The sequence below is a fragment of the Nannospalax galili genome, unplaced genomic scaffold (assembly GCF_000622305.1).
Source record: "Nannospalax galili isolate Female #2095 unplaced genomic scaffold, S.galili_v1.0 scaffold246, whole genome shotgun sequence".
NCBI lineage: Eukaryota > Metazoa > Chordata > Mammalia > Rodentia > Spalacidae > Nannospalax > Nannospalax galili.
The window spans coordinates 184,412-209,353 of NW_008356327.1; the positions used below are offsets into that span (position 1 = coordinate 184,412).

At 38.6% G+C, this 24,942-nt stretch overlaps 1 protein-coding gene across 4 annotated transcripts in view; it reads left to right on the forward strand.

Moving 5' to 3' along the window:
- Klf12 (Kruppel like factor 12) overlaps positions 1-24,942 on the forward strand; it is a 518,406-nt gene that overhangs the window by 145,100 nt on the left and 348,364 nt on the right. For all 4 annotated transcript variants that reach the window (XM_008854538.2, XM_029556890.1, XM_008854539.1 and 1 more), the window contains exon 2: positions 13,143-13,206. In XM_008854538.2, coding sequence (XP_008852760.1) covers positions 13,186-13,206 — 21 coding nt within the window. In that variant the 5' untranslated portion in view covers positions 13,143-13,185. The remainder of the gene's footprint in view (positions 1-13,142; positions 13,207-24,942) is intronic.

Here is a 24,942-nt window from a genome sequence, read left to right on the forward strand (position 1 = left end):
CATGAGAGTTCATTAAATTGTGCAGAGGCATGGGGGGGAGGGGGGGAGAGGAAAGCAGGTTTAAATGTCATCAAACTATACTGTACGTAAATTGCAAAAATTCAATGAAAAAAAGAATACCTACACAGGGTCTTGGGCTCAATCTCCCTACTTTCCACAAAAACTGGAGTAGTACCCTATGTTATACTGTTTCATGAACTTAAAGGTTGAAGCATATTAGAGCTTTAGTTCATGAGGAAAACCTAAAGAAATGTATCAATGGAAATTAACAACCAGCAACCTTCAGAAATAAAGCAATGGGGATGTTTTGGACAAAAAATTCCTACCTAAAAAGACCTTCGAATAGTACATACCCCACATATGTGTTCATTTACAAGTCTTTTGGGTGCTCTTTTCAAACTGAAGCTAAGCAACAAGTTCCTGTGCATAATTTACAGCTCTATTTCTGATCACTGGCAAGTCATATGCTACTTCGTTTTCCTGAACTCAAATGCAGTGGTTTTCCTCCTCATGCCCTTCCCCTGTGGAGAGATGAAGTTACATAACAGACCACATACCTGGCCTCTACAGTCTCCAGATGTCATAGTACTTTCCAAAGCACAATTGCCATTGTCAGCTTTTTAAATGCCACATGAGGTAGTTTGAATCCCAAGCAACAGACCAGGGTGTTTATTAGAAGAATGAATTACTAAGTGCTTCTCATTAGGGGTTTATAGTTCCTTTGTATTTATTAATTTTTTTAAATTTCTTAATTCCCTTTTGGAATATGAACAATTGGAAAGTGGGAGCGCTTTCCACTAAGCCTTTCTTATGACATGTAAACTCTTTGTTGTTTTGTTAATTTACTGAGATAGTTAAATATTATGTTCATGTTACTACCTTCAAAATCAGAAAAGGACTGAGTGCAATTTAGTTGCCTTTGTACACTCTAAGTTTAGGGAAACATTTTGCAATTATTAGGATGAGTTACATTTTGAAATGATGTAATTAACTTTGCTGCTTAGAGTAACAGACTCAAGTACTAGTCAGAAATACTTTGAAATGTGTTTTCAGACTATTTTATATAACTGAAACTTATTTGTGATGTGAAAAGATTAAATCCCTTTTGGGTCTGTGTGCAGGTTTGAATGTTTGGACATGCCTCTGAGGCAAGCTAGAGGAAGACTTTCATTAAATTCATGAATGTCATTTTTTAAGTAGGAAGTTATATGAAAAATCTAAACTCTGAGGAAGATATGTAAACATAATAAACAATGATTTAAGAAAAGCATTCATTTCTAATTAGCTTTCAAGACATGAGCTTAATGGTAATATTGAGCAAGATTTCAGATGATCTAGATTTGGAATATTTTTTTCCCTGCATTGGAAAAGTATCTGAGATTATGTGTTTAGCTCAGAAATACTTATTTTCATCTAATTTAGAGAAACGCATCTGTAATATTTTGAGATTAGCTTGCTTTATTAATACTCTCCACAAATAAAAATATCCCACTGTTGTGTGTGTTTTCTATTGTTCTAGCTAGCTTTCTATTGCTGTGATAAAAGCGTTGCCCAAAACCAGTTATTTGGAGAAGAAAGGATTTATTTGGCTCACAACCCACAGTCCATCATCAAGGGAAGCCAAGGCAGGAACTCAAGGCAGGAACCTGGAGCACAGACCGCTGAGGAATACTGCTTACTGGCGTGCTCCCATGGCTTATGCTCAGCCTGCTTTCTTAGACACCTTGGGACCACCTGCCAGGGGTGGCATCTCCCACAGTGGGCTGGGGCCTCCCACATCACTCGACAATCAAGAAAATGCCCCACAGACATAGCCACAGGAAATTTCTCAATTGAGGTTCCCTCCACCCAGGTGTGTCAAGATGACAACTGAAGCTCTTCCGCAGGCTTATGAACAGGCTATTCTGAGCTCCCCCATTAGAACTGTTGAAAGATAGTACTTAAATAACTGAAGACTAGAGCCTGACTAACATTTGTTAAAAAAAAAAAATTTGAAAAAAGAATCCTGATTCTGCTACTTACTAAGCAAGTGACTTCCCTGTGTTTCCATACCTATAAATTGAGAATAAAGGTTGTGAGTTATAATTTAAGCTGATATGCATCTGAGCTTTCTAGCTGTCCAAGCAGCCAGTGGATTCATGCTAACCACTGATGCTGGACACTCACCTCTCCTGCTTTTGCTGCTGAGCAGTGATGCCATTCCAATCAGTGAACAGTTTGAATTTAGTTCTGTGGCTAATGGCTTTCCTTGTAAAATTTGGATATAAATTCTAATTAACTGCACTAGCTACATTATTATTTAAATAATATATTTAAATCACCTAGTCAATATTAAATATATGATAGTCTCAAAAGGTGCTAGATGCTATTAGAACTGTTGTGCTTGTATGTATTTGGTTTACCATTGTTGGCTGTAAGTTTCATCAAATCAGGTGTTGAGACATGAGATTCTTCATGTCCTTGATTCCTATGGTGGCTTGTTTTTAATTCTTAACTTGACACAATCTGGAATCACCTGGAAAGAAATCATAACTGAGGAATTATCTAGATCAGGTTGGCCTGAGGGCATGTCTGTGGGGGCTTGTCTTGAGTGTCAGTTGATGTGGGAAGACCTACCCCACTGTGGATGGCACCCTTACCTAGGCAGGGATTCCTGAGTTGTATTAAGAGAAGAAAGCAAGCAGGCAGGCAGCGGGAATGCATTTATTTCTCTCTGCTGTTGAGTGTGGAGATGCTATGAGGAGTTGCTTTGAATTCCTGCCTCAACTTCCCCTCAGTGAAAGGCTATGCCTTGGAAATGCAATCATGTTAACTCTTCCTCCCCTAAGATGCTTTTGTCAAAATATATGATCATAGAAACTGAAATGGAAATGAACAGTTTTGACCATATGTGATTTATGGGTAAGTTAGTAGCCGTGCATTTACCATCTAATATAGGCCACTGTTATAAAGCATGACTTTCATCTCCTGCTTACTGTTAGTTGCTGGGACATATTGTTACCCTCTTCTTTAAGTTCACTATTTTTCAGCTTTTATAGGGATCTTTTTTCATTCTTAGAAACAAATATACATTAGTAAATCTTACATTCTCAGCAAATATTATTTTGATTTTGTGGTATATTTAGCTATGAGAGAATTACACCCCTGAGAAATCCATTTGACAGTATATTAATTTGCTTCTCATTGAGAAATGTCGATTGGCTGTGCTTTTATTATGATAGCTTTCTGGTGGACCTGATTCAAGCTACGCAGGACAGGAATGATGGTGATGAGGTCCTCCAATCAGGCATCTGTAACCCATGGGAAATTCACTATAAATATCAGACCCTCCTGTTTCTGTATTACTGTGTCAAAGTGTTAATAAAACACATTATTCAGTTCCTTGATCCATCTATCAAGTGGCATTGTTAAATCCACTTTTGTTAGTCTTCCTTGGATTCATATGTGTGAAGAGGTTAAATATGCACAAAGCCTAAAAATACTTCATCTGATAATTTCTAATTATTGCTAAATATTTTGAGAATGCAAATTTCATTTAAATGTCAACCATAATTAAGTGCATGCCATTTGTTTTTCTACTCAGGTTTTTTAGTTTGATGCAGTGTTTTCCCCATGATTTAATAAATATTTGTTTAATTTCACATGAATTAATTCAAAAGTGGATAAGAGCAACATATTTTAATCAGCTATAGTGAAGGGCTAGAAAATAAATGTATTCCCTAAGCAAACCATTTTCTATGCATTTGCATGGGATTTATCTTGTTTAGTGTGGGCAGATTACGCATACAAGGTAACAATGAATATAAAAGCCACTATGCAGCGTATGGGGGAAGGTAACATTCTCCCTTGGTTTGTCATAGGTCTTTAGTGTATAAAATTTTGAACTATAATGCCCTCATGTTTCGAGGTATATTCAAATTCCACTCGTTGAAGTGAAGCAGTAGAGGAAACTTAGGTTATATGAAGTAAGTTTTTCTTAATTTCATGGGAAACGTGCTTATGACTGTTTTCATTTGCTTTTGAAATGCTAAATGGGCTAGACCTCACTACCACATTTTAAGTACCTACAGGGTTAGAAAGTAACGTGGAGATTTCAATCATACATGGAACCTAGATTATTTCCTCAATTCCAGAAGCCTCCTAGAAAATCCAAAGACTTTTGGCATCTTTTGCATTTTAGTTCAAGCACATCCTGATAGATGGGATTAAGATAAGGATGGCTACTAACACTTAAATGTTTGCGCATGTGTCTTTAATTTCTATGTAGCACTAAAAATGTAGGAAACAGCACGTTTTAAAATGAAATGGAGCTCTTCTTTAAAGGGTAAAAACTTGCTCAGTTCTATTTCTTACAGGGTTTATACTGAGTTCAATATTGTATGACTGTATTAATTCAACTGTGAACCTAAAAATTTACAGCCACTTTTGAAAGAGATGTATTCTTGCTCTGGAATGTGTGACTGACTATGTTAAAGCTGTAATGAAATGCTTCTTCTAATCATGTGGTTATTAAATTTTTAAAAAATTTAAAAAACAAAAGAAAATGAAACACTAAGAACAACAACAACAACAAAAAGGATAAAGCTGGCACAGTCTTCATCTTGCAGTGCAGGCATCTGTAGCCAATACTCTGGTTTTTCTTTCTTAGGGCAGGGGCAGAGTATAATAACATGTGTGGTAGTACACAAGTACCTATACAAATGCCACATGGTTTCATTATGTCACAGCTGGAATCACGTGAATTAGACCCACAAGGGTGAGACGTAATCATCCTGTCAGTCCTTTGCAGTACAAATCAGATTTTTGACTGTTTAGTGCACCGATAAAATGGCAATTATCCTTGAATATAGGCATAGCATAAATTACTTTTCAGACTGTTTACAATATACGTAAAAGAAATGTTTAACTCATTTGCTATGGTTACTTTCTTTTAGGGGTTTACTTGTTCTCTGGATGCATGGGAGGATGCACTATAGTCTACTATAGAAGTTGAGAGCAGATGGAAAGAGTAGCTTCCTTGTCCCTGTGCTTCAGCCTGACTGCCTCCTTTTTGAAAGCAGGCTGTTGGTCCAGCCAGCTCTGCTCCTAATGCATGCTCCAGCCTTCTACCTTATTCTCAGGAGTACCTTACTTCTTAGGATTTGTTTGTCTTTCTGTATTATATCATCAGTTCTTTTTTTAATGGTAAAGACTTCCCACATGGAAGCATAATTTTAAGGAAACATAACACTGGGAATTGGAAATGGCAGTTTACAATTGGAGAATCCTCAGTCACTTTCTATGGAGTTATAATTCCTGGGGGGTCATTATTGAATATGGATTATTAATGACCTTTCAATTCCCTTTCTCCTAATTCTGTTAGCTATCAAATCTCTGAATTGTCTTAGTGATTGGATTATGAACGCTATAGTGTGTAATCGTAGGGTAGAAATCCTATTTTGTCTGTATCCCCAGGGCTTTCCTCTACAAACCTCATAGTTGTGGCTAAAAGTCACATTCAGGGGGCAGAACTTTGTGGTAGGTGGCTCAGCACTCTAGTGCTCAGGAAAGTGCACTGGCTAATGATGAATACTGGCAATGACAGTGTGGTTGCATTTATCCAATACTTAATATGGGCCACATAGTCCTCTGTGCACATTATAGACATTCTCTTTTTCAGTGTTCCTAACCTACAAATGAAATAAAATAAAAGCACAGGGGCTTATGATATACTTTTAATGAATGAGGATAAAGACCACATAAATGGTAAAGGACCCTCTATCCCTGCTCCAAGTGTTTTCCATTTTGCTTTCACATCTGGACCTGCCCCATGATTCCACATGATCTTTCTCACATGGAACATGCCATTCATGTGAGATTCTGAAATCCTAGATCTAGCAGAGTTCTTGAAGTTTCTGTAGTACCATTTAGATTGTTCTATGATCAGAAGGAGAGGGGATGGGATTTTTGTGTAGAGGAAGGGACAGACTATCATATAGTGGTTCAGTTATTATGAACTATGTCTACATTGTCTGCTTAATACTTGATAAATATTTGCTCTCAGAATGGAAATAAACTCATATCCTTTCCCATTGTAAGGACATCTCTCTTCATGTGGGCAGGATCTCCTATCACCCGTGACCTGTATTAAAAGTATCTGAGAACCATATTAGTCCAACAGCCTACTGACAAATTATACATATAACTACATCAAGGAATATAATATACGTCTAGACAAGGTTTATTTGAGAACATTTTGTCTTTGCCAAAGCTATATCTACATGGCACATGGTAATTAAAAGTACCAGACTGGTGGAACTAACCTTCTTGGATGTTTAACAGCCATACTTTGAGGCCTATACTAATTTGGTCAGAGGGCCATAAAGGACAGTTTTTGGTCTTGTCATCCTAGCTCAACTAAGTTCCAGGGGACTATGAGCATCTCTCAAAATGTCCTATAACTGCAGTGAATCACCTGTCCTCTTGATCAAGGAGGCCATGGAGACACCATCAAATGGACTTGAACCAGTGTCCAGTTTACAAAGAGGAGGGTCAACACGGAGGAAACATTTGCTCCATGCTTCCAAGTGAAGCCAGCCATGGTTGAGTAGGACCTTTGACTTATCTTCACATTGATGGAACTGGTGAAAGAAAAGAGCCATGGGCTCTTCCCAAGCCCATGTGACCCTTGAGGAACAGATCGTCAAATGGCCTTAAGAGTAAAAATAAATTGGCTTATCTGGGCCAACTTTATGGTCTTAAGCACCCAAAAGGAAAGTATAATCAAAGATTAAAAGTGTCAATATAATTTTTTAAGAGTCCGTATGTTTAGCTAAAGGCTGCATAACAAGAAACAATACCAGACAGGAGATACCTTCCTTTTAGTTGTTGGCCAGGGAGGCCCAAGAGACTTCCAGACAGTAACCCAGCATAGAACTGGGAAAATGAACAGCAGACCCCAATCTTATCTAAAGGAATATTGACAACTGATTGCTGCTAGATGAAGAACAGCTGATCTTCCTAAAACAAGGCTCTCTAGATAGACTGACTAGATTCAGCAGATGGACAAGCACTGAAGAACGGCTGGGGTGCTGACAACACAGCTGACAGTAACAGGGATGACAGAGTATATGGGCTCCAGTGGGGGGGGGTGGCTATGGGAAGGTGCCATTTGGGATGTGGGTATAAGATGAATAAGATGAATAAGGATGTTCTGTATGATATACACACAAAAAAAATCAACAAATTAAAAAATGAGTTATATTTGAGGAGGAAGCATAAAAATTTACTTCATGTTAATTAGTAGAGGTTATAAACATTACCATTGAAATCTACCTGATGACTTTATATCCATACTCAGGTGCTAAGAATCCGAATGTAGCTGACTATGACTAGTAATAATCAGATACATAGAGATTAGTGCAGCATGTACAATCATCTAAATGTTAGTAGCATTAAAATATTTTAAAATGAAATGGACATCTTTTCTAAAGGTTAAAAACTCATTCAATTTTATGTCTTATAGGGTTTATACTGAGTTCAATATTGTATAACAGTATTAATTCAACTCTGAATCTAAAAATTTACAACTGCTTTTGAAAGGGATGTATCTTTGCTCCGGAAATTGTTATTGAATATGTTAAAGCTGTAATGAACAAAAAAGTATCTGAATACTAGCTTGCCTCTTTATTGGGAATGACACATGTCCAATGGGAATCCACATGGCTTTTCTTGGTTGATAATACTTTATGTCATGATGTTCATGTTCAGAGGATATACAGTAGGTGTCACCTGTCACATAGCAACAAGAATTCAACTTTGTGTCTACCTTTCCTTCATTTTAAGTAAAAATAACTGTGGAAACAGCACTTAAATTTGAATTTCTCTTCAGAAATATTTAGTTTAACCTTCAAATAGTTTTAGTTTCAAATTCACTGTGACATATGAATCAGAAATAAATTTAAATAAAAAATCCAAGCTTATATGGTAGAAACATTCATACTCAAAGCACAAAGTGGAATCTGTTATATAATATCTGACTTACATGTTCAAAACCTCCTGTCAAGTTCCCTCATTCACTGTTAAAGTTATGGTAACTGAATGGAATATATATATATAAACCTTTATCACTTGATTGCTTTTTTCTTTTTTCGGTACCAGAAAATGCAAGATCACAGGTAATGAAGTGGTGGTTTATAAACCTCAGTCTACAAGACTGAATTCCAAATGTGATTGCAGTAGCAGCACCAGAATTCAACTTGCTTGAGACAGAACCACTGAATTACCTTTGAGCAGAGAGTAGAATACCGGGCTAGTCAGACGTCTGTAAACACACCCGAAATGTGTTTCTCTTTCACCTTTTAAAAAGACATAAGAGGATTTTCAGGGGAACCAGCAACAAGTGCACTATTGGTCCTGAAGTTCTTAAATGTATTAAACAGTAACCTTTAAAGATTCAGAACCTAATAGAGCATTAAAATGTGATGGAGAGCAAACAAGCTGGCACTGTAGAATAACACAGTGCCTGTACCCTTGAGCCCACTCCAAAGTAACTCATTTGTGGAAAACATCTCCTTTTGTTATAGTCAAGGTTATTTCTGTCGTCTTTGAATTCTGAAGGAAGCTGGATGATCATGTGTAAAGAATCTGAGGCGGGGAGAGAAGGAGAGAGACAGAGAGAATTATCTCAGAAGATTATTCTCTATTACTTGTACTACTAAAAGAAAAGAGGTCAAGAGTTCTAACTGTAATTTCTCCCTACATGAGTTTTATCCCTGGTACCAAGTAGCAGTATTTTTGTTTCAAAGAAAATTGAAGATTCTTTACAACACATATTCCCTTTCTTATTTTTCATATTTGTAGTTCTGAAATAAGTAACACATCCTTTGTTGTCATTTACATAGTGACAATAAATAATGTTCTTAGAGACCAGGAACATGAGTTCAACAACTGCATGTGAGGAGTTTATTTAATACTTTATTTTAAAGCTTTATTTTTATTCTTAATCATGTGTATATGTCTGTGTATGGGTATGCTCATGTGTGTGCAGGTGCCCAATGCCTGCAGTAGCAGGTGGTTGTTAGTTGCCCAACGTGGGTGCTGGGAACTAAACTCAGGACCTGTGCAAAAGCAACAGGGTTCTTTACTGCTGAGCCATCTTTCAAGACCAGATTTTAGATGTGGTCACTGGTCTTCAAAATGTTTATGCTTTGGGAAGATTTACTGGATAATTTCAGAAACTTATTTGGCAGAGATAAGTAAATTTAATTCAGAAATTGGTGAGAGATTAACTGTTAATGGACATGTGTCATTTTCTATTTTATTTCATGCTTTGGTTTTGAAAGGGATTTGGGAAACAACATAAAGGCCCCTTAGCATAAATAAAACCTGAAATTCATCTGTGCTGTCATGTGGCCTCCATTGACTGAAGTATTTTTCATTTTCCCTGTTAAATATTTCAGTTGCTGATTAAAGAGTGACAATTCTTATGTGTATGGTACTTAAGAATTTACAGATTGCTACATAAACATTACTTCAGTTAGGATAGGCAGGGGACACAGAGTAAAAATTATTATCGTCATTTCTGCCTCTGGAGAAGAAAATTGGACCTCTGTGATACCGAATGAGTCATTGAGGGGTACAATGCCAGCAGATGATGAGATTAGAGGCGTGTCTTCACATCTCTACACCAGCTTCATTTTCTTACCTTCACTTATGCTGCCTTAAGTAGGTGTGGAGGCTCACGAGGCAGAGCTGAATCTTGAACAGTCTCTTGACAGTTCGAATTCAATGGAAAGAGCAAATTACTATTGGCTTAAAACTAGTTTCTCTCCAACTTCAAAACCATTTAAATTGTAGTGACTAGGAGGCTGGATGGCACCATCAAGAGCCATGCACTACAATGTGGGATGAAAACGGTGGTTTCACAAGGACCTAGCACTGCCTAAATTGTTATATTGGATATGAAATACACCTCTGATCAGATTCATCATTATCAAGAGGATCTTAAAGTAGTTCATGTGTTAATCTCATAGAACTGCTTTCTGAACAAGTGATAGCATTAGGATACCGTGCTGAATCCCAAACTGTTGTAAAAATGTATGCTGCTGTATTACATGTGGTTCAAAAATGGCTACATCTTCAGACTGATTTCATAGATTACATAATTAAGGCTCAAATTACTCTAGTAACATAAATCCACATAATAAACTTACAGGACAATTTTATTTAGCTATTCTGTCAGTTTTCATTGCTAGCTTTACTCATTTCAGAACCATTTACTGGTCTTCTAAAATGTGGAAAATCATCTGTTGGGTACACTGGGGAAAAGGGTTGCAGTTTAGTAGCCCTTCTTTTTTCTCCCTGTGAGAACATAAACTGGTACAACTGAGTACAATGGCGTGGGATAAGGACAGCGTGATGTTTGGCCCCCTTTGCCAGTTCCCTTTCCTCATTAGAAGTCTCATTAGAAGACTCTCCCTGTGTCTATCCAGGGTAGGGGGATATATTTACCTATTGTACAAAAGTATCCTTCAGGCTAGAAGAGGTCTTCATTTATAGAAAATGTATATGGAATGATGTTTTAAGTATTATCAGGAATAAAAATAATAAATTATTGACTAAGACTAGGGAGTAAATAAAGCTGCATCTCTATAATGAAGTATTAACTATTTTAGATGAAGCACTAATGTTTAAAATGATTGGAAAATATTCAAGATACAGCTGTCTCTCACTATTCACAAAGTTTTGCTTCCAGACACCACTGTATATGTCCAAATCCAAGAATTCTCAAGTCCCTTATGTAAAATTGTATAGTATTTGTGCATAACTTGTGTTCATCATCCTTTGTACTTTAAATCACCTAGAAATCACTAACATACCTAACACCACATCAGTGCTCTGTGAATGTATGAAGATGTTGATGAGGGAAAGACAAGAAAAACCACCTGTATACTGTCAGTACAGATACAGTTTTTCTCTGAATATTTTGACCTATAGTTGACTGAATCCATGGGTATGGAAGCTGGAAATACGAGAATGGAATGCCTAATAAAATAAGAAATAGATACAGAACCACATTTTGAAATGTAACAAATCAATATACAAGATTGCAGTTAGTGTTGAAGTATCTTGTACATTGTCCAAAGAAATTGGAGCTGATTGGATTCGATGTATTTTAAAGACTAGAATGGCTAAGATGTATTTGATGGCAGCACAGGGTATTAGGTGACACTATATACTTTTTGAGACAGGGTCTCCCTATAGTCCCAGCTGACTTGAACTCACTATGTAGACCAGGCTGGACTTGAATATACAAGGATCTGCCTGCCTCTGCGGGATTAAAGGCATGTGCCACCACGCCTGGCCATTTTATAAATTTTAAGGGATGATATGTTCTCATAATATGAAATAGAATTAAACTCTAAGTTTCATGAGAACATTTTTAATCTTTCCTTAATATTACAGTAGTCATCACTCCTTTTAGTAGTATTTCCAGTAACCGAGTGTGAAGTACACATTCAGATATGTCTTGAGACAAAGCAAGGAGTGGGGTTGGGGAATGTCAAGGCCAGGTGCCATCACATCCCAAGTCCATGGAACTTACTGGCTGCACAGCATTTCACCAAAGGCTTTAGCAGTGAGTGGTTTCTCACTCTGTCTAGATGGGGAAACATAGGCAGGAAGCCAAGCCCATCACTACAGCTCAGAGGCGTTGGCATAGATTGGGTGCAGCTAACTCCAAGGCTTGTCCCCGCCTTGGGTTCAATTCCCAACCCTCCCAAAGGAAAGACAACTGTGCCTAATAAGCTGGCTCCACTGAGTGCCCAAGCAAATTTGTCTCATGGAATGGAAATTCTTAAGCAAGTTGCACAACGTCGAGTGAATATGTATTAAAAGGCCCAAGAGAGGTTCAAATGGGGAGCATGCTCTGTAGTCTTCAGAATCCTTCAGTCTAGTAACATTTATTTGTATTTGGTGAAATACAAGGATCCTGGGGATTTAGGCTATTTTACAAACCACCACAAAACTTTTAAATTTTTGTTTGGATTATTTTAAAAGGTGGCATTTATTGACTTCTTCGTAGCTCTAGCTGGCCTGAAACTCGCTATGTAGACCAGGCTGGCCTTGATCTCACAGAGATCCATCTGCCTTTGCCTCACGAGTGCTTAACTTTTTTTATTTATTATTTTTTTATGTGTATGTGTGTATTGCCTGCGTGTAGGTAAGTGCACCTGTGTTGTGCAATGCCCACGGAGGACAGAAGAAGCTGTCGGATCCCCTGGAACCTAGCTGGCCTGAAACTCGCTATGTAAACCAGGCTGGCCTTGATCTCACAGAGATCCATCTGCCTTTGCCTCACGAGTGCTTAACTTTTTTTATTTATTATTTTTTTATGTGTATGTGTGTATTGCCTGCGTGTAGGTAAGTGCACCTGTGTTGTGCAATGCCCACGGAGGACAGAAGAAGCTGTCGGATCCCCTGGAACTGGAGTTACGGACAGTTGTTAGCTGCCAAGTGGGTGCTGGGATTCGAACCTGGGTCTTCTGAAATAACCAGTGTTCTTAACCACCGAGCCATCTCTCCAGCCCCTTAACTTATTTTTTTTAAGTTCCTTAGTTATTGGTTAACAGGCAGTTCCCAAAACTTACCATATCAATTATTCTGCACATTTGCATCTCTTATAAAGGGGAAAATGATAATTTCCTCAAGGAAATAGCATTTCTTAACATTTCTGTTACCAAGGAATGATGCATTCAAATGCTGCCTTTTGAGTATCTGTGAACACTTTACATACTGCAAATTCACACCTAAACCAGCTTTGCCATTTTCCCATCAGCCTTCTTTTCCTCTCCTGCATCCTTTTTATTCATCATCATCTAGGACTTACTGTCTTTTGCCTAAGGTATTAACAAGCGCCAAGCTGGTGCTCCTTTCTCTGTTCCCTCATTCCTTCCTGTTCTCCTTCTTGGGACTGTTAGAGAACAAGCACAGAACAAACAACTGGATGAAACACATTCACCAAATTTGGGGGTTTCATTATGTCATTCCAGTAATCAAGAATTTAAATATATGATTAATGTGGGTTCCCTCCCCCCAAAGAAAAAGGAATATTATTGTGCACAGCTTGTTCTCACAATACCTTCTGGTTTGTTTTCTTGCAGGATCAATGTGACTCTAGAAACAAATGGATGAATAAATATCCATATGAAGAGGAAAACAATAAAGGTTGGATACTAAAACTCAGAAACTGCATTGAAAATGTGACTATGTTGAGTGTATTCTGGGCAGTTATTTGAGCATTTTTTTTTTGATGGAATGAGATACAGAGAGATATATCTACACATTCATCTATCTGCAAAGTATAATTTTTCTTTCTCTTTAAATATAAAGATATTTGTAAAATTTCCCTTCCCTTTGTGCAAATGTAACATTATTATTTTCCAGAACATAAGCTGTTTTCTGTTTGCTTGTTTTGATAGTGTTTCATGTATCTCAGGCTGGCCTCAGATTCAATATGTAGCTGAGGATGACCTTGAATTACTGATTTCTTGCCATGACTTCTCCAGTGCTGAGGTCACAGGTGTGCTCCATCATATCTGATTTATGTGCTGCTGCAGACTGAACATGGCTTTGTACATGCTAGGCAAGCACAATGCCAATCAAACTACATCTTCAATACATTAACTAGCATTTTAAGAATCAACTTTCAGATGAATAACAAAAATGAAAAATAAATTGATAATGACTTTGAGACCAAAACCACCCAGACTGTGCTTACTACAGAGCAGCTACTTACAGATCATCTCAACCACTGCTATGTGGCACGTGGCTGTCATCTTCTCTGCAGTGTCTTCCTTCCCCGGAGAAATGGCTTTAACTTTGCTTTCCCAAAAACTGATGCAGCCTAATTAGAGAAGCAACACAAAATGAGTGAATTTCATGGTGGTCAACTGTTGGGGACTACTTTATTTGTGGTAGTTATGTGAGCCTTTCTGGTACTTCTTACTAGTTATAAAAATCATAGTAATACTAAAGAAATGAAAGTATGTTAAATTATAAGTTTGTACCTTCATAATGGCTACACAACATACACAATTTCATGTTTTCTTTTTTCCATCATAGTCACTATTTTCACATAAATTTATGCCATGGCACATCTTTCTATGTCAGCCCATTCTCACAGCTACTTATAAATGATTTTCCACATTATATATTCCATTTTCAGTTGGATTTCTTCCACCTATATGCTAAATTTTTTCCTTTTTACTATTTGTGTCTGCAAAGGTTTCAGAAAGGATTAAGGATTCAGAGATGGTAGCCAGGAAGTTTATGGGAAACTTAAAATATTCTTCTTCGTGTCTTCACTATTGCCTGTGGGGGTGCTTGTGCTTGGTGACGGCTAATAGTCCCCACGTATATCCTGTGTGGATATTGGTGATGTACTCGTAAACTGGCTTTCTGTGAAAGTGGAAGGGGAATGGCCTCAACTATGTTATTTGCCACTTCTGATGGTGTAAACACTTCCATGGTGGTTGGCCTTAGTGGTTTACCAGCTCGCTTATAAGATCCCTTAAAATTTAACTGTTGGCTTTCAGGAGCTGGTGATAAGCTAGCTACAGTTGAAAATTATTCCTTGAGGCGACGGGACAGACCCAATAAGTTTAGATTTTGTTGCTTCACCTTTCATTCAATAACCATTATTTTTTTACATACTTGAGTGGATCAGACTTAGCTATGTGAATTTCTAAGTTTTGGCAGTGTTGTGTGCTATAGTTGATTTTGTGATGACAACTGAAGATGTCGGCAGAGCCATTCCTGAACCCCTGAGGGTCAGCTGAAGCATGATTGACTATAATATGCTATGCTACGTCTTTCCAAATGGCCACACCTCACTGATCATCACTTACCAGTTCCTAAGTGACTGTGGGGGAAGGAGGAGTGAGTATTTCATTTAATGATTGTGTGTTTTTCTCATTCGGCATAAAGGCTGAGTTGGTCGAATGTTAACTTACCATCTACAAGACTCTGGGTTTGATCCTCAGTACCCCATAAGCTGGACATGGTGATGCACACCTGTAATCTTAGCACTAGGGGCATGGAGGCAGGAGGATCATGAGTTCAAAAGCATCCCAAGCTACATTTTTTCTATGTTTTTAAAAATAATTTTCATACATAGTTTTAGTCATAGCTCCCTGAGGCTAGAGAATACATTGATGCTTGTTTTTAAAGTCTTGTTGAAGCTGCTGTTGTTTTAACATCATTCAATTTAGGGAGAAAAATCACAGTTTGAAATTTTATGTTTTTGTACTTTAAATATATTGACAGGGTCAATATTAAGACAAACTTTTCAAAGTATTGGTCAGAGCCGTGTGACCACAGCCTGCATAATTGAAAAGGGATTTGGCTATGGCTTTTCAAGTAGTTTCGTACAGTTCCAGCTTGCCAGTGGTGATAAAGTCTTGCCAAGAGCCACAGAATCTTGTGTTATGCTTTTCTGTTAGGTTCTAGGTGCAAATAGCCTGCCTGGAGTTTGTACAAGTTTTGCTGTGCCCTAGAGTCTTACTTCCGGGACTGGTCTTCATATGCTTTCATGTGAAAAATGTTCATTTGCATTAAATGCTTTTCTTTACTCAGTTTCACTGCACTTAAATTTGTTCTCTACCATGGGTCATTAGAAGACATTGAATCAGTTCTCAAAAGACTCCTGTTATCCGTTGTGTCTTGCCCAAAAATGTCATCACAAGACCTGATGTGTAGAACAGGTCTTTGTTTTAATGTCAATCCGCAGTTATTCTCCCAGTGAACACGGTGGCTTCTGTGGACTTGGCTCCTTGCTTTTACTTCCTGGCTACTTCACGTAGCGAGGTGCTTCTCAGCAGTAGGCTTAAAGAAAATGTTCAAACAATAACGTGCATACAAGATTAGACCAGCCTATCACAGTGGAAGTTAAAATGGCTTCATGTGGTGTTTAAACTGTCAAATCAGTGGTTTGAATAAACTGCCAAATCAATGGTTCGAGAATGATACACATTAGATGGCTGTTTAAACTACCCAACAACAGCACTAGGGTGACTTGTACCTTTTGCATTTGGATACAGAGAGGACAAATACCTGTCTTTCTGAAGCGGCTTTTGGTCCATCCAAGAAAGAGTTGTTTCACAGTGATGGATATGTGCGGTGTGATTAAGCTTCCTTTCCAGGAGGTCCCAAGTCTTACTCTTCACACAGCATGAAGGTTGACTGTGGAATCCAACTTTCAGTACACTTGAACTCAGCAGATCTAGGTGTTCAGGAAGACACAGTTGATGAGATTGAATCTGTACCTTGAGCCTCAGCTGCGCTAAGTGTCTTCAGGTCAGCCACCTGGGCTATGAACATGAAAGCAGAAAAGGGCAACTCTTGGCTCTATTGTTATCTCATGTGACCTGGGACTTATAATTCCTCTTTTATGGATTTTAATTTTCTGCAAAGTGAACAAGTAATTCGTGGCCTACCTATTTGAAATATTATTTTATGGACTAGAGGTACAGCTCAGTTGATAGCGTGCTTACATAGCACGTGCAAAGACCTGAGGTCCATCCCCAGGACCTCATGATATCTGACACAGTGTCACATACCTGTAATCCCAGCACTTAGGAGGTGGAGACAGGAAGATCAGAAATTTAAGATCATCCTCTACTACTTTAGTGCATTTCAGGCCAGCCTGGGAGACATAAGGCCTTGTCTTTAAAAGAAAAAAAAAAAGAAGAAAAGAAAGGAAGGAAAGAAGGAAGGAAGGAAGGAAGGAACAAAGGAACAAAGGAATGAGCGAATGAAAATAAAAGAAAGTTACTTTGCAATCAAAAGCAAAAGGGACACTCATGAAAAAGATTTAAACCTGAAGCTCTAAAGGAATGAACTGCTTTAATTCATGACACTCTTTGTTTCATGAGTCAGAGATTCATGACATTGTATGATTTTATCTCCCTGTGTCAAACATTTTCAGGATTTGAATTACATTCAAAGGTTCTGTAGTGCGCAGGGTACGAAGCTCTGTTTTTCACAGTTGGTCATTTCAGCGGTGTTAATACACTTCGCTAGCTATCCCGCTCCATGTTGTATATCACTACTGTTTCCAGTCATGTAAATTTTGGTATAGGTCTTCTTTTTGTTGAGCCAAATCAATGGTTTAAGAATGATACACACTAGAGGGCGCATTATAATATTTATTAAAATATCCTGAATTAGGTTACTTCAACTTTGGGTACTCCTATATCAGGTAAATAAGAACAAAATTAGATATACAGAGTTGAAAAGATTACAGAATTGTTGATGTGGGATGACTGAGAAGATGATGCTTTGATCGTTAAGCAAACATTAAAGCACACAAAGGCCATCACCTCCTCACCTCTGATGTAAGATCAGTGGCTGTGGGGAGCATTCAGTGGGTAACGTGCCCGGGGTGCAATCCTGAGGACATGACTGAATTTGAATTTAAATAACATCTTTTATTAAATATCTTTTAAGTTTGTGTTATGGAAGATGGGGAAAATATGGACATTTTAAATTCCCTTTCCCCCTTTCTTAAAATTAAGGTAATTAACACTACCCTTTGATTCTTCATTTTTGCTATGAAAGTTATTTAGTATTAACATTTCCCTCAGAAATGTGGGAACATGGTTTCACTGTCACCTGTCATTTGGAGGCTGAAGGAGTCTCATCTTTCCATTGTAGACTTCTTTTGTTGTTCTTGTTCCGGATGTGTAAGAACTGTAACAACAGTAACTTCGGTGGCTATTTCTTATGACTTATGTTTTATGATTTTCATAAATCCTTATGATTTGATCAATCCTTCGGTTTTATCTGTGAACTCTAAGAAGTAGAGTCCGTTTTTAGCATGAAGAGGTTTAAATTTTTATATGACGTGCACCTTTTGTTCCATCTCCTTCCTTGGTGGTGTGGAAATGTCTCTGCTTCTCATCGACTTTCTAGTCTGTGTTCTTCGTCCTTTGCTTCCCTTAATGTACTTTGCCATTGAACATACTTTATGTTTTCAGTCAAGTGCTTATTTTGTGTTTTTTGTTCCTAAAGTGGCTTTTCATCCCTGTAGTGTTTCATGGCTTTGTCAGCTTATTTTCATTTCTTTGAGTTATCTTCTATTTAGTTTGAACCGTGTACTTTTTCTGAGCTTACACTTGTTCCTCTTCCGTGAACTTTTAAAGAAAGATCCTCTTGTCTTGCGTGTCTGCCTGTGTGTATGGAAGAGTTATTTGTCTAAATGCTTCTCTGGGTGACTACCCCTGTGACGCTTGGCCTTTTGCTTCCATCTCACTCTTCATTTTGATATTTGCTGCTTTTCCAAACAGTTCCCCGTGACTTTTCCCTGATTATCACTCATCTTTCAGAGGACAATATTTGCCAAAGTATGATATGGAAAGGAGCAGTAATGGTTGAGCTGAATGTGTGTGAGGGGTGTGAGCTGAATGTGGCCAAGTCTTTGATTTCAGTTTGCTATTTCAAATGCAGTCTAAGTAAAGATGTCATTTCCAAAGTCTTCTCTCCTTAGCAAAGTTCTTTAAGATAATAATTTCCTCTGTGGCTTCCAGGAGGCACCCGTGGTAGAGTAGCTGGGACTATGAAATGTCGGTTTGTATGTCTGCTACCTTTACATCACTTTCTCTGCTTTCTAAGATATTGATCTGTGTTCATCTCATTATGCCAGAAGTCTGTGCTAATCAGAGGCCACTGGATACCCCTTTCATAGCTGTGACTTGTACTTTTAGGAGGTTGTATTTTGCTCCAGATCTGAGGAGGTATATGTCAGCTCCCAGGGGGACCAGATTGCATGCAATCTGAGAGATGCACTCTGGCGATTTTAGTTGTACTTTTACTAAAAATGAAATTTTTCTTTCTTTTTTTTTCTGGGTGTGTCTGCATGTTGCTAGGTTCATGCATGTGTGTTGGGGAAGTGTGTGCATGCATGCTGTGTGTACATGTGGAGACCAGATGTTGATGTCTTCTTCAGTCACTCTCTGCCTTGTGTTTTGAGACAGGGTCTCTCACTGAACCTGGACTCCGATTCAGCTAGACTGGCTGAGCAGCAGGCCCCACAATCCACATGTCTCTGCCTCCCCACTGCTGGGTTATTTAATTGTGTGTGCTGCTGTGTCATTCTTTTTCAAATGGGCACTTGGAATCAAACTTACACATTCTAAGCCATCTCCTCAGGTCTTTTTTTCATGTTTTTATTTTTTCTGAATTTGCTTTGTAAGTTTTTGAAGGGTTTTAAAGAATACCTCCACTAAGTCTTCTTTTAAATGCACTTAATGCAGCATGAGTATTGAACTTGGTGCAGTGATTAAAGACACGTCTTTGAACTTTGGCTGTTGGTTTCAGTGCAGGTTTTGCCCTAGCTTAACTTTGTTTCTTTGTCCTAGTTACCATGCCTGTGATGTGGGTAATGACATTAACCATGCCTTCTCCTTAAATGAGTGAATCACAGTTAGTTGGGAGCCTAAGACCAGAAGATCATGGAGCCTAGGGTCAAGGGCAACCTATGCAACATAATGAGACCTCCATTGCCAAATAACCAAGACAACAATAGAAAAAATGATAACAGAGCATATTGCCTGATAGTTACTAATACTCATTTGAATTGCTATTTTTTTTGATTATTGTTTTTAGTCATGTTGGGTTTTTTTCTTGTGTGGTTATTTTCTTTTTCTTTCTTTTTTTTTTTAAGGATTTATTAAGTTTGGCTTCAGGAAAATTAGCTACTCAGACTAGTACTTACATTTTTCTTTAAATTTACTGCAGAATGTGCTGGAGTGGGGGTGTTAGCTGTTCTGCTTTTATAGAAGCTTCTGGTCAATGTCTGACTGTGGACTTCAGAGTTGGTATACTTGCATGTTGATAGGGAGCACACACATATGGCTTTCTCTTGAACGAAATAAAATTCTTTGAGATCTGTGCTGTGATAGTTGACACACAAATTATTTGTACATTCACAGAACACTCACAGCTCCTATCATATAATGTGGTTAAATTCAGTGATCAGCTATTTAATTAAGTAGCATTTGCACTGCTCTCAGGCTCTCACTGTCTCAGACACAGGCAAATAGTTTATTACAAACCATTGTGATTAGCGCTATCACATACTTAGCAAAGTCTTGGGTTTTGGTGTGTGGGCTATAGAAGGTTTCACAAGCCAAAGATGCTTTTGATCTAAGTCTTGAATGACAATATGACACTGGAAGAAATGGGAGCTCCCAAGAAGGTTGCAGTCACTCATTAAAAAAAAAAAAATGGTAAATGCATAAGTTCACTTCCTTTTTTCATTAATAAAGACAACTTTTTGATTGATTAATTTTGCTATTTGATAATTTCACACAAGTGTATAATGTAAATAATGTGCTCTGATTACTTTCTCCTACCCACTTTATCTCCCTCTCATCTCTATCTACTCCCTGTCCAGACCCTTCTTCACTTCTTTAACTTTTGGGTTTGTTTTGTGATCCATTTGGTTTAACCAGGGCCACCTTTGTGACCATTGGATTGGAATTATTCATTGGAGTGTGGTGGGGTCATCAATGGCTACATAAGTCAAAACAATGATTTCCTCTCTCCCTGAATCTATCATTTGGCAAATAGTTCAGCAGTGCAGGGTAGGGCTCTCTGAGCCCCTGCTCCATCCATGGCAGGCAAACTGAGTTGCTTTGAGTTTCTGATTGCAATGCTGTCTCACTCCAGAGATGATATTTCACAATCTTTCTTCAGTTCTTGCATATTTTCTGCACCCTCTTCGCAGTGTTCCCTGAGCCTTAGAGGGGATGGTGTAAATGCCTTGTTTGGGGCTAAGCACACTCATCTGCCATTTGTTCTCAAAACCTTGGGCAGCTGTGTGTCTGTGTGCACCACTATTCACTAGGTAGAGAGGCTTCTCTAGGACTGAGAGAAGAATTAATGTTTAAAACGCAGTTTGACACTGTGTCAACTGCCCTGCAGAGTTATAGAATCAAGGATGCATGTGATCTTTAGTGATGGCGTTACATTGTCAGGCCAGTTTTTGTGTTCATTTATGCCCAGAGTGACTATTTTCTCCCCTCCCCCCTGCTTCTCTCTTACTTCCTTACATACATTTTTTCCCTCGCATTTGATTATAGCAGTTCATTGGCTAAACTTTTGTCATCCTGCAGAGTGCATGATCAATATAGCCTTTATATATTCACAGAATATTTCAAGAATGATCGTAAAAAATATATGAACGACTTTTACATTAAGCATTTTAGCTAAATGGTTTTGATTAAATGAGAACATTGTATTGTTAGAGCAAAATATTAAAATTAAAAACATTAAAATATATCTCTGATTTTGGATTTTTGGGAGGTGGCAATTTTGAAACAGCGCCCAACTATTTAGCTCAGGCAGCTTCAAACTTACACAGATTCTCTATCCTGAGCCTCCAAAGTGCTAGGATTACAAGTATGTTAAAACCATGCCTGACTTACATGTCTAACTTGTGCTATGTGGTGGACATCTGTAGTCATCCTCCTGCTCTGATTCTCTGCCTCTTCTCCTCGAGCAGGACCTCTGGAATGGCCCTGAGCTCACCTGAGCAATCCTCAGTGACCTCCTTATTCTAAGGTCAGATCATTAGTGGCCTCATTTCCACCAGCACCTTCATTCCCCTCTGCCATGTGCCCTTGCATAGCAGAATTCTGAGGAATTCAGAAGCGCACATCTTAGGAGCCATTATTCTGCCAACATTAGGTTATAAAGAGTAGCAGCGATTGAGATTGCAGGTAGGCATCACATTTGTTCCCCTTTAGAGCTCAGGTCTCATTTTGCAGCCCAGGCTGGCTTGAGAGTTCTCTTCCTTCTGCCTCTGCTGTACAAATGATGGGTCACTGTAGCTAGCTTACTAGCTTACATGTTACTTTTGCTGTGTGTGCATGTATACATTGCATGCATGTGTACATTCATTCCTCCGTGTGGGGGGGGTGATTTTTTTTAGGGAATTTTCATTTTACTGCTTCCATTAATATTGAAAACTTTATAGTGGCTTATAGCAACTGAAATGGGATTTACCTTCAGGGAGACCTGGAGGAAGAATACATTTAAATCATTTGGACTCAGCTAAAGGAAGCAACTGATGAAATTAAAATTTCACATTATAAAATTCTAGTGCTTAATTTTTATTTTACATGAAAGTTAAAGAAATGTGCAGTTGAATAATGTAAAATCTCATTCTCTGGATTTCAGGTTGTTTACCATAGTCTCACATGGGGACAACTATGGTTTCTGTGTTCTTCAGAGCAAGCCTATCTTTGTATAGAATCTGCCAGAACTTTCAACTTGACATCTCTAGTCCTTTCTGTATATTAGGATTTCTAACATGTATGATAGACTAAAATATTAGCTTCAGAAAACACTGAATTCTTTGCGAAAAGTGTCTCGGTGCTATAACAGACATACATGCTGTGATGTACTCAGGAGCTGTGAGCAAAAGGATTCTGGGGAATGTGGATAGGGTCTGCTTGTGCTGTCCCTTCTGTTTCTTCTCACTAGCAATTAGTGTGTCCTCTCTCCACCTTCTTCCTTACCTAAAGGTACAGATCACAGACCCTCCTCCCTTTCCCTAGCTTTGTATCTCTGTTTGGGGACCTGAAGCCCTCCCTGGCCCTGTGATCTAGCCTTGTGGCAGATAGAACCATGCTGTCATAGAAATGGACATCCTCTCATGACCATGGCTGCTCTGCCTTGGAATACCATCTGCCTGGCCCAGTTTGTGCTCAGCTCATCACAAGAGCCTGCAAGGGCATTAAAGGTCTCTTCTTTCCTTGCCATTTGGTATGTGACTCAAATGTTGCCATCTGTTGTGGTGATGATCACTCTGGTCCCTGGATTTCAGATTTTGCTTTTCTATTTAATGAAGCTGTAACCTGACTGGGTTGCATCTGACAGTGCAGATGCAAGGAGCTGTGTTTGAGCACATAAGAAAACAGCACATAATGATAAGAAGCAGATTGAGTTATATACTAGTAACCTAGACATTATGGGCTTATCCAGGTAGCAAAGTTTAAAGGTGAAGTACAAGCAACAGTGATACTAGAAGTCTGTAACCTAGGGCATGAATGGTGAGTGAGTGATGATCAGGGCCAAGTAGCTGGGATGATGCACACACTGGGGAGCGTCAGATATGGAGGTCTGCATCATTCTGACTCGGGATTTCTGAATCAGGCTGCACTAGCACTGTGGGGGAAAAGCACATGGGGAGTTGTGGAGCAGAGGGTTACACCAGCAGAGGGCCACATCAGCAGCACCCCTGAAGTTGATGTGTGCCTGGCTCTTAAGTTGGACCCAGGGTAGCATCTCTTAAACATGGCTGGGATGACCATCTGCTTCTCATCTCATGTGACAACTCCTACATCTTGGCAACATTTCTGGGAATTTGGGTTTACCTGTGAGATAGGACTCAGAAGTCCTATACAAAGATACAAAGAGCACTTGGTGAGGATGGGAATGATAGACAGGGTCAGCATACTCTTCTTGCTCTAGATTCAGGGAGCATACCAGAAAGGCCATTGAAAACAGCTCGACTACCCAGGCATAGTGATGGATACCTAGAATCCTAGTACTTGGGAGATGGAGACAGTAGGATCAAGAGTTCAAGGCTAACTTGAGCCACTTGAGTTTTTGGTAGGTTTGGACCCTCCTCTCCCCATTTCAACACAAAGTGAAACACATCACAGTCTTGCTTAAGATCCAGAATTCCACCAACTGCCCCCAAAAGGATTTGATTCTAACTTATCATTTCAAGTGAATTAAGAATACTATTTTATATTTACACACTTATGCATCTAGTAACTCTCTCTCTCTATCTCTCTCTCTCTCTCTCTCTCTCTCTCTCTCTCTCTGTGTGTGTGTGTGTGTGTTTGTAATGGGGGAGAAAGAGACACAGAGGGAGGGAGAAGCATACGTGTTTGTGAGTGTATCCTTGCTGGGGTTTCCTGTTTTTATTTTCTATAATTATTGTTTTGTAAAACTGAATTCGTATATAATTCATAGTCTTCTAACACTAAGAACCCAGAAACCAAGAAATTTTACATGGTAATTTATAGTGTAAACTCAGTTCTTGCAAGTGGCAAGTGCTTCTGAGGATTAACATTGCTGAACTACAGATAGGGAAGCTGCAAAATGTTACCTACAGAGTTTATCCTATTTATGCTGATGAATTCCTTTCTTCTCCATAATATATTCATCTTGAAAAGAAGTCAGAGTGCTCTGGCTTTGGTCGGGATTTGTTATTTCTATCTGTGACTGGCTTGATCTCTGAAATACCCAGGGACTTGCCTAAGGTTGCACAGTAGTTACAACAGTGAAAAGTATCTCATCTCTGTTCTCTAACATACCTTTGTATATTATCTAAAAGTTTCTTTGAGTGTGAAAGCATCCAACAGAGGAATTGTGGTAGAGGTGGTGCCGGTGAAGATACTTGTGAGGGAGGAGAAGAGTTGTGTGACTACAGGCGGAGAAACAGTGTGCATGTTTTAGGTTTTTTAAAGCAATTTAATGATGGATTTATGTTTACAGTTCTCTTGGTTCTAGGCTAAGGCTTAAACACATCTTTTTTTAAGATATATTTTAAAAATTTTATTCATAGGTATACCTATATGTATTACATGTGTACCAATGCCTGCCTGGTACCCACAGAGCCAGAGGAAGGAAGTGCCAGATTCTCTGGAATGGAAGTTATAATGTAACTACCATGTAGATGCTGGGAACCAAACCTGGGTCCTCTGCAAGAGCAGCCAGTGTTCTGAACCACTGAGCCATCTCTCCAGACTCTTAAACAAATCTTAAATACTAACTTGTCTAGCTTGGTGAAGACAGAAGCCCCAAATTGAAGATAGTTGAATTATCTGCTATTCAAATGTAGCCTGGCCTGCAAATTAGACAGTTCAGCAGCTCCCTGGTGCCCAG